General features: G+C 37.5%; 1 protein-coding gene across 1 annotated transcript; it reads left to right on the top strand.

Annotated features, from left to right (window-relative positions):
• Positions 1 to 662: 662 nt before the first annotated feature.
• Positions 663 to 7,148, top strand: tmem179 (transmembrane protein 179). The gene is made up of 4 exons (XM_002940718.5): positions 663 to 1,296; positions 3,599 to 3,736; positions 4,216 to 4,294; positions 6,677 to 7,148. Exons 1-4 carry the CDS (start codon positions 995 to 997, stop codon positions 6,854 to 6,856), a joined length of 699 nt encoding a protein of 232 aa, XP_002940764.1. The 5' UTR covers positions 663 to 994; the 3' UTR covers positions 6,857 to 7,148.
• The last annotated feature ends 3,655 nt before the right edge of the window (positions 7,149 to 10,803 follow it).

Below are 10,803 nucleotides of genomic sequence, written 5' to 3'. Positions count from 1 at the left end.
TCCAATGTGGGTTAAAAAGAAGCTTTTGCTGATGGTAGAGGCAGGTAAGGAGCCCAACAAAGATAAGCACTGGAACTGTCCATGGTGCTGATTGGAAAGCTTTCAGCCTGATCCTGTGGTGCTGAATGTGAGCACCCACTCAGCACCCTACTGACAGCCTACTGTGCTATCTATCTATCTATCTATCTATCTATCTATCTGTATTATATTCAATATTTTAGTCCAGTGTGGGTTAAAAAGAAGCTTTTGCTGAAGGTAGAGGCAGGTAAGGGGCCCAGCAATGTTAAACACTGGAACTGTCCATGGTGCTGATTGAAATGCTTTCAGCCTAGGCCTGTGGTGCTGAATGTGAGCACCCACTCAGCTCCTTCCTGACATCCTGCTGTTTATTGATGTGCAGGTCGACTTGAAACCCGTGGGACCCCCTCCGTGATATCAGAGGCAGGGCGGATTGGGTGCTGGTATATAAATATATAAAGAGAGTGGGTTAGGGTCGGGTGCGGGTCTCTAAAAAAATGGGTTAGTGTCTGGTGCCGGTCAAATTTTTTTTGACCAGCACATCACTATTGCTGTTCTTCTATCTGTCCTATCATCTATCTATTTATCTATCTTTATATCTTTCTATAATCAGTCAACCACCCACCTATTTCCCCTTTGCATTATTTACACTCTCATACACACATATTCATATAATAACAATATCTTAATCATTCTCCCCTACCCAACATTTCAATATTGTAGCCCTGTGTGGGTTAAAGAGGATCTTTTGCTGACTGTAGAGGCAGCAGTGGAATTGTCTGTGGTGCTGATGGGAAAGCTTTCAGCCTGAGCCTGTGTTGATGAATGCAAGCGCCCAGCCAGCTCCCTCCCGACATCCTGCTGCAGATTTAGAGATTTATAACATCTAATTGAGATCATGTCACCGACGTGATACCTCTCTGGGGGATGAAAGCAGTTCCCTGTTTGCGCAGCCTCTATCTTGCAGCTGGAAAATATGGCGCTGAACAATTTTCTCTTCGCCCAATGTGTCCTCTATTTTCTGGCATTTTTGTTCAGCTTCATCGCTGTGATCCCTCTGACTGAAAACAGCACTGACTTCCATGGAAAATGCCTTCTGTTCACTGAGGGCATGTGGCTCAGCGTCAATATTACAATGGAGAGGGAGCACTTCACAGTGGATGAGTGGGGGCCAGAGTCTGCCTGCAGGTTCAGTGTATTCACCGGGCTTCTGTCATTGCTGGCTTCTGCCGTGCAGGCCTGGAGGAGCCTCTTCTTCCTTTGCAAGGGCCACGAGGAGTGAGTTTCACCATCCTATATTAATGAAATGAATATGTTCAGGTTGCTTAGATCAAAATACTATGTAGCCACCCTCTATCTATCTATCTATCTATCATCATTTATTCATATCTGCCATCTATCTGTCCATCAGTCTATCTATCACAAAAAAATTGATTATCTATCTATCTATCATCTATAATCATTTATTCATATCTACCATCTATCTGTCCATCAGTCTATCTATCACAAAAAAACGATTATGTATCTATCTATCTATCTATCTATCTATCTATCAGTTCATCCAACTGTCTGTTATGTTTGCCTATCATCAATCAACCATCTATATCTATTTATCATTATCATCTATCCATATCTGTTATCATCTATCCATCAATCTATCGATCTATCTATCTCTTATCTATTTCTAGGTATCTTCTATTGCTAGCTAGCTATCTATCTATCTATTTATAATCTATTTTTATCTATCTATCAATACATCCAAATGTTTGTTACATCCGTCTATCATCAATCAATAATCTATTTATCATGATAATCTATTCATGTCTACTATCTATCTATCTATCTATCTATCTATCACCTATCTATCTGTCTGTTATATTTGTCTTTTTATCACCAAAAACAATCTATCATCTATCTATCTAATCATTTATCTGTTTTATTTGTTGATCATCAATCAATCACTCATCTATCTATACATCTATCAATCATCTATATCTATCAATATCTATCTATCCTACAAAACCCTTACCCCCAACCCACTATCCCCAAGGGCAGACGAAGGGGTGTAATCTTTTCTACTGCAGTCCATGAGGTAATAACACCACCACCCCACTACTTACTTTTTATATACCCTGCCCTTTCTCCTGCCTCTTGCTCCTTACAGGACTACATATCCCAGCATCCCAACCTATTACTTATTTTGGCCCCTACTTTTCCCAGTCATGGACCTGTGCTCTATCTGCCCAAGGATCTCTCTTTGGATTCCCTAGATGCATATTAATAAGAATGAATCATGCATTTTTTATATTTCAGGCATAATAGCAAATTATGAATTATATTAGTTATACAAGCCCCAGCTTTGTTTTTTAATTATATTGGCATAATACTTGGCATGATACATAAATAATAATGGGGGCAGTTCTACTTCAATAGAATAGAAATTATGGAAGAGTGACTCCTGGGAAAACATATTCTTTACCTATTGTAAATGTATAAATTAGTTCTGAGTTCTTTCTATCTTGGATTACTGCTGGTGCTGAGTGAATCTGTGGCATTGTGCTTCGCAGAAAATCTGTGAAACTGTTGAAAAATTTGCTAAAAGGCAAATGAGAGACAATATCTTCTTACGTGAAACAAATTCTTCTGACGCGTGCAACTTTTTTTTCTCACTCCAAATACCATAGTCTATGGGCTTTTTTTTGTCACTCTCACAGCACAACTTTTTAGTCAACAAATTTTCTTTTCTTATGTGCAACAAATGTTGATGCAGTTTTGCGAAAAATTAGCCGATGGCAAAATACGGAGTTTCGCTGCAAATCCATGCCTGCCAAGAATATTCACTCATCACTAACTTTTTCACTCCAATTTTTTGGGTGAATTTTTGACGCAGTTTTGCAAAAAGATTTGCTGATGGCAAAATACGGAATTTTGCTGCAAATCCATGCGTGCCAAAAATATTCACTCATCACTAATTACTGCTATTTTGGAAGTAATTATATACAGTACATTTTTAAAAAAACAGTACACACCATCTCTAGATATACTGTACATACTGTAGTTCAAGTCAAAAGTGACAATTCCAAGAGTTCTAATGACTTGCAGCCAGTTCCAAAATAATGCCTGCTTGTAAAACTGTTTTTTTAAACTATATGCACTTAAAAATTCCATAGCTGTGCTCTGAATGAATGCCTCCTTTATTAATAGTATGCCCTCTACTAAGGCATAAAGTCATCCAGCAAATTCCTATCACACATGATCCAGCTCCTCAACTTAAATCATATCAAATTTACCACATTGACTGCTGGTGCTTGTGTGATGTGATGAATAGTTAGTAGGCAGTTTATAATTTATGATTTCAGATCTCATTAGGAAAAATATAAGAGGATTTAAGTGACAAGGATAATGAGACTTCAGAAGAATAATCCTGGGCCTCCTCATTTCTCTTTGGTATTATTAATTAAACCAGATGTCTTGGGAGGCCACTTATCTCTTGTATATGGTGGCTGAAAGCTGTTTAGAGTGTCTGCTGATGCTGTGTTTTGGCTCTTTATGAGTTATATTTTTCTCCATTTTATTGCAGCTCTTTCTTTTACGCCTTCCTGAATCTGCTGATCAGCTCCTTTGTGGTTTTTGTCATATTTATTGCCAGCACCATTGTTAGTGTTGGATTTAACATGTGGTGTGATGCCATCACAGAAAAAGGAAGCCTTCCTCAAAGGTTGGTGGACTAATCAACGGGCTTGGGTGGGAGGGTCAAAACAGAGCTAGACTTTGTAACTTACATGTTATGAAGTAGAATTTGTTAAATGCGTGTGATCTTTTAAGAGGAGAAATTAACATAATACAAGCCTTAATGCTCAGGAATACCCACAGATGTGTTGACCATATCATGTTACTGAAGCTGCTGTGTAGATGTTACTTTTGTTTGTTTTATGTTTGTGAAGGACTGCGCTGATCACAAATACCATATAATGTATACATACACACACAAGTACAAATATACATACACACATACATACACACATATATATATATATAATTACAGATACAATTACATTTTTACCCACAAGTTAATTCTCTCCACGGGGAAGATGTAAAAACCCTACCCCTATTTATATTGGCAGGGCATAGTTTTCAGGATTAAATATTTTTGCTTAGATGTTCCATTACTGATGTTTTATGTTTATATTCTCTAAGTTGTGAAGAACTTCAGGACCGAGACCTAGAACTTAACTTAGAAAACTCATCTTTCTATGATCAGTTTGCCATTGCACAGGTAAGGTATCTTGCATTTGCTTTATCCAGTAGTGATACATTTATGATTGATATCTTCCTTATGACATTTATATTTGACATCTTCTCGACTGGCAGATGTTTTTTTTTATTATCTCAATGTATTTGCTAACCTAAAGGGCTTAGAAACTTGGGTTGGTCAATATGGTTCCTATAAGTGTTTTTGGTTAGAATGACTGGTGACTGGAGATTTCCATCATATGGTCTCCCTAAGTAATAATTTCAGTTTTTTGTTTTTTTTATATACATGAATTGAGATGGTGCCAGTGTTGTGACTGCCCTAGTATCACCATGTTATTAATTCTTTTATTAGTTGGAATGATTGAACTTTAGAAATTGTCTCAGTCCTGGGATTATAAATGCTACAAGTGGGACCTAACCTAAGTAAAGTTATGTTAAAGGAGACCTAAAGCCTAACTAAAGAAGTAGGCCAGAAATGTTGTACATTATGTTTTGAGCTTCTGTACCAGCCCATGGCAACCACACCCCTTTAGCAGGGAAGATCTGTGCCCCCAAAGATGCCCCCAGTAGCTCCCCATCTTTTCTGCTGATTCCCTGCACATGCTCTGTGCTGCTGTCACTTACTGAGCTTAGGGGTCGACTCACAATATACTGAATATATATAGAATATAAATGTCACAATATAAGGCTGATTAATAATAGGTACAGGTAATTACTACATGGCAGCTCATCAACCAGTGCATGTAGCATCAAAAAGTAATAATCAGCCCTGTAGCATCAGTTTATATAACAGGCCAACCTTATTTTCTGCTTAATATTTTATGACAACCCCTAAGCTTAGCTGCCCAGAGCCCACTGAGCATGTGAGTGTCCCAGACACTTTTCAAGATGTAGAGCTCCTGTGACAAGTTTGTAGTCCAGGATCATTGCTGCTATTCAGAGGATTTCTCTATATTAAAGGTTTTATTCAGTTTTAAAAATTGCTTTATATCTATTCCATGCATATTTGCATTATCTTACAGAATTACCCCGAGCACATAATAGGCGTCAAAACAACAGAAATTAGAGACCAAATCCCTTTGTTCCTGTTAATCTTCCACTTGGTTGTGTACTGGCCAATTTTGTGTAATATTGGGTCAAACAGCTTAATCATACAGATAGGTGATCTGATTTAGTTATTGCTATTTTTTCAGCCACAGAGAAGCATTTGTACTGTACTAAATTAACTGATTAAAAAAAAAAACAGCCAGTTCTTGTGGAAGCTAAACATGTTTTCCATCAATTTTGTATCCTGTATTTATTTCTTAATTCTTACCATACAGTGTCTGGTATTTTTACACTTTTATTATGCCCTCTCTTCCTGCCAACACAGAAACCTTTGCAGTATAAACATGCACTGTGCTACCTACATAACCGATATTCATTCAAATGGAATGTCTTAAATGCATTTTACTCAATCTGGCTAATCATTGGGCAACATTAACACATTTTATTTATATTATTTTATTTATTTTTAACATTATAACTGTGGTTCATAAATTGTTTTTCTTCTGTATGAAAAACTTGTAGGTACAAACATTGTAATTTAAAGCCACACTTCAAATTATACTTTTATACTATTTATGCTGCCTTATGGTATAAGTTCCCAACAGATTCTTCCTGAGCTGCAGCCTGTCCCCCCATCTTGAACTACCAATCCTATCAGAAAAGAAACAAAGTCATAACTATGTCCAATAAATTTATGAATTTTCAACTTTGAAAATATTATTTTATGTAGGAAATTTGGAAATAAATCCAAAGATCTAAAGATGAAATCTCAAATCCTAAAAGGAGAAGGAAAGGCTAATAAAGGCTATATTTATTTCTCCTGTTCAGATTATCAGAAGCCACGTAGGAAAAAAAACCCACTGAGCTTTGTAAAGAAAATTCCCATAATGCCACTTTCCTGCACCAAGACTGGTGTACATGCTCAGTTTGTAAGACTATGAGGAAGCTTCCTGCTGATTGGCTCAGATCACACATTCCTAAGGGGGGGTTTAGTTCTTAGAATTCTTGAGGGAGGGGGGAGCAGGAGAAAGGAGAGAGCCACATGTCTCTGGCACAGGAAGACAAAGAGACAAGAAATCCTGTTTTTTTTTTTATAGAGAACTCAGTGCAGAATTTCTGTGAGTGCTTATGGCTGTATTTACATAGACCTTTCTGATAAAGCTTACTTAGTTTTTACCTTTCCTTCTCCTTTAAGCAATTTAGTTTTTCAGAGAAAACAATCATAAAAAAGCCAGAAAAGAAGCTACAGGTATTTTTAGAATCAACAATATATTGAGTATTATAGGTGAGGCATTTCTATATTTTGTGCATTCAGAGAAACTAAATCTCCTTTATATTCCATCTCCTTACTTTTCAGTTTGGATTGTGGGCAGCCTGGCTGACTTGGCTGGGAATAACCATTCTGGCATTCTTGAAGGTTTATCACAACTACAGACAAGAGGACCTCCTGGACAGTTTGATTCATGAAAAGGAGCTGCTGATAGGGAAATCATCTTCAAGAAATTCTATGCAGGAAGAAAAAAGTGGCATAATTTAATTTCAGTGAATACTGCACAAAGTACCACGTGTCTGAATCACTAGTCAGTGTAAAGTATTCCTATCTATAATGCTGATTTCTAACTGGAAGTAGCTGGGTGGAATCTTGGTGGCAGAAATCTAACCAGAACTCTGGTGTAATGTACTGTATGCTGATTGGGGCAAAGGCATAATATTCTTAAATGGGAGCTGTTTATGGACAGGAGTGCCTTCTTGTAATTTAAAAAATATTATTTAAATAGCATGAAATGTGCAGAATGGGAAAAAAAAACTTTTGTTCTGTTTTAATAAGTACTAATCCTTCTACATATATATATATATATATATATATATATATATATAGCAAACCCAGGGTGGCACTCTGCTTCAGCTCTTAGCTCGGGTGCAAGGTAAATGATTTAAATATCCAAAAAAGACCAGCAACACCGAGTTATATTCTTGAGAAAGGTCCCGATGGGGACTGAAACGTAACGTTGGCTGTTCATGCGTTTTTAATACACAATTGACTGTTTTTGGAATATAACTCGGTGTTGCTGGTCTTTTTTGGATATATATATATATATATGAATTCAAATATCGACTTTGTTTCTTAGTGGCTTAAAATTAGCTAACTGCCTCTTACATGTATCAGAATGCAATTTATGGTACTATATATGATATGTTTTACTAATGTAAGTATGTAGTATTTGCAGCGCTATCATTGCTTTATATTATTATATTTCATGTTTGCAGAAGGCAAATATATAGTGATCCTTTAAGCGCAATGGAAGATAATAGCTATATATCAGAATTCCTACTAATATGACCCTCTGAAGATGAAATTTGTTTTATATGCACTATAAAATTATGTAATCCATTCCCTTGTTCCTGAACAGAAGTGGAAACTAATTCAGTAGGCTGAAGTTTTGGATATACAATAGTAGGGCCACCATCAGAAATCGAAGGACCCCACACTTCTTAGTTGGGTAGCCCCAAAAAAGCTTTTCTAAATAGATCTCTATCCACCCCTATCTCACCCCATAACACCCAAAACAACTAACCCAAGAAAGGGTTGCAGTTAAAAATGACTGTTTTTTAACTCTGCTTTCACAACTTTTTACCTTTACAATATTATTGTGTCTGCACAGTGGCACTTGGTGATTGCATGAACATTACATTTCTAAAACCGACTGAACGTATAAACTGAAAATTGCCTACACCCAAAACACGCTGTGATCTGCCCAGATTACACCCATTACTCACAAGCCCTTTTCCTCTTTTGGTTCTGTGAACGTTGCTGGGCCCCTATTAGTATTGGGCCCCTGACTCCTGTCTGTATTTTACACACTGCACCCTAAGCAGGTTTAATAATCACAACAAGACAGTGGAGTAAAAAGTGGGATGCAAACCCTTTGGCCAATGGGGACCCACAGGTAGCAGATGCTTCGTAAGGGTCAGCGTCCCCCTACAGGTTCACCTAATAGTTGGCACACCTGGTTTGGGACCACCCTACCTCTTGCATCTCGTGATTCATATTGAAAATTTCTACTCCCAGTTTTACATCTAGTGCTGGGGGCCATTGGGTGTTGTAGGGGGGCCTGTGGCTCCCTTAGTCCACCACTTTAACAAAAGGCTTAAAAATGAATGTATATCCTAGGAATGGACTGACAATATTTGTGTACTCAATAATTTCAACTTCCTATGAAAGTAGGAGTCAACCTGTGCTATTAAATATCTATATTCATATTAAGCTTGTGTATATAAGTTTATTACTTGCTGTTGGCTGATACAGTCATGGATCCTAGGCAGATTGTTTAGACAGTCCAACTTTATCATCCTGCAAGAACCAAATAACTATCAATGGCTTCTCCTTTTTAGTTTACCTAAAAATGACCAAAAATGTCTTATCTGTATATAGGCCATTTCAAAGCCAGAATAGAGCTCCAACACTAACTCTATGTATGGCCAGAGGTACATCAGCCTTAGAAAATGTAAAAAACATTTCTTTAAATTTAAAGGAAAGGAAAATAGAAAGGAAAACAGCAATATACAGTATGTGACAGTGCAGAGATACAGGCACATCTTTAGCAGTATTTGATCTTTAGATGCAAAGGACTTCAGTATCTCTAGAAACATCCAGCAGTCCCATTAATGCAAAATATTAAAAGGTGCATGATGGTTGCATAGCTAATGGTGCTTAATTATTGGTCTAAATAAGAAATATTTTAGGGCTTAGTACGATGTCCAGATTCTCCAGCTTTTTTAATGGAACTGGCAGACTTTTAAACTTAAAGCTACTGTATATTGATGTCTAGGTCTCTTTAAGTAAATGTCAGAATGTGAGCGAGGCTCTTAGCTGAATGTATCCTAGTGATCGCCCTCTATAAAGTACAGTATCTCTTTGCAGCCAGATATATGGCTTATTCAACTATGCCACCCTCACAGATAGAGTTGAACTACAGCAGTTAAGTGTTGATGGCAATGATGTAAGTTGTAGCTGAACCACAGCTGCAGTATCAGCTGTACAAACCTTGCGGTGGTTGTTTATAACCAGTACAAAGAATAATTTACTTAAATTATCTATAATAGCTATTGCTTTGTAAAGTCCACAGATTTTTCTGTCAGGGGGCACTGGATAAGCATTTGCTCGTGGTGTTATTTGCAGCTGATGCATTATGCTATACTTATGCTTTCCTTTAGTTTAAAAATGCTATTTTTTAAAGCATGGTCTGCCTCATTAAAACAATAATATACTTGTTAAGTATTATTATCCTGATTAAATGTGAAGAAAGATAGAAATTGTTTCAGCTCTGTAAATATTGCATGAAGGAAGGCATGCCTATATACTCACAATTTAACATCTAGTTAACAGAATGATTCAACTATCAAATTATAGTAAAGTATACAATCCAGTTTGTACTATTCTGTTGCTTTAGTTACATTTCTTTGCTGTATTTGTTGCATTAATAATCCCCCTTATAATGGCCATTTAGTTCTACATTATCATTAATGCAAATGTGTAGCTCAAAAGGTTGTGTGTCCACTGCATTATAAGAGTTGACACACATAGTTGACCAGTAGTAAGTGTCAGGCTACTAACTGTCAACTATGCCTTGTTACAGTGATTTAACAATGGCCAAGCTAAGCCTAGGGCCAGCAGCATTGCATTAATATCCTCCAGTTGATATGTCAAGACACTACAACTATTTTGCCTGTTAGACCATAGAGGGCAAAGAGTAGAAAGTGTTTGTGTTTTATTACATATGTCTGTTGAAATTGTCATCCTATGCAGTATGTTGGATTAGCAGCATTTAGAAGACAATTTCACGTATTTACGACTAGCAGAGAACATAGAAGCCAAAGATCCTTTAGTTGTGCTTTTGGGCAAAATTACTGTTCTCGTCATGACAAGGGGACTCCTCAATTTCCCTTCGCCTTCAGCCATCCCTCTGAACCCCATTGTTACATACATTAATAAAACACCAGGAGACGGAAATGGGTAAAAAGAGGCCACAGCATTTATTTACATTTTATCAAATAAATAGGACCTTGCCAGCCTCACCCCAAGGCAATATTCAAAGCCAGAATTCCATAAGAGATCGCTACTATGCTCTGCTGTTCCTTACTGAAGACTTGAGATCAGCACTATGTCATTATATCCACCACTGAGTATTAGGCTGCCTCTACCTACAGAGAGGATGGCCCCAAACTCTGCTACCAGCAGGAGCTGCATCTCCCACCATGAGAGAAGTTCAGCAGCCCTGCTGCCGGTCCTGAATCTGCAGTGCCTCGATGATAGGAAATCCAAGCAGGCTGTAACCTAGCACAAGCAGTAGTAGCGTCTGTATCAATCAACCCACCGTGCAGTCAAAGGAGAGAAGCTCCTTTCTCCCTCTTCTAAAATTTCCTGTGCAGTACTCTGGCAAGGTCCTACTGCTGCTGTGACAGAAACAAGTGATATATCAAATG

This window comes from Xenopus tropicalis, chromosome 8 (assembly GCF_000004195.4).
Source record: "Xenopus tropicalis strain Nigerian chromosome 8, UCB_Xtro_10.0, whole genome shotgun sequence".
NCBI classification, from domain to species: Eukaryota; Metazoa; Chordata; class Amphibia; order Anura; family Pipidae; genus Xenopus; species Xenopus tropicalis.
The sequence above is the reverse complement of the archived record's forward strand: the minus strand, read 5'-3'. Positions and strand labels throughout refer to the sequence as shown.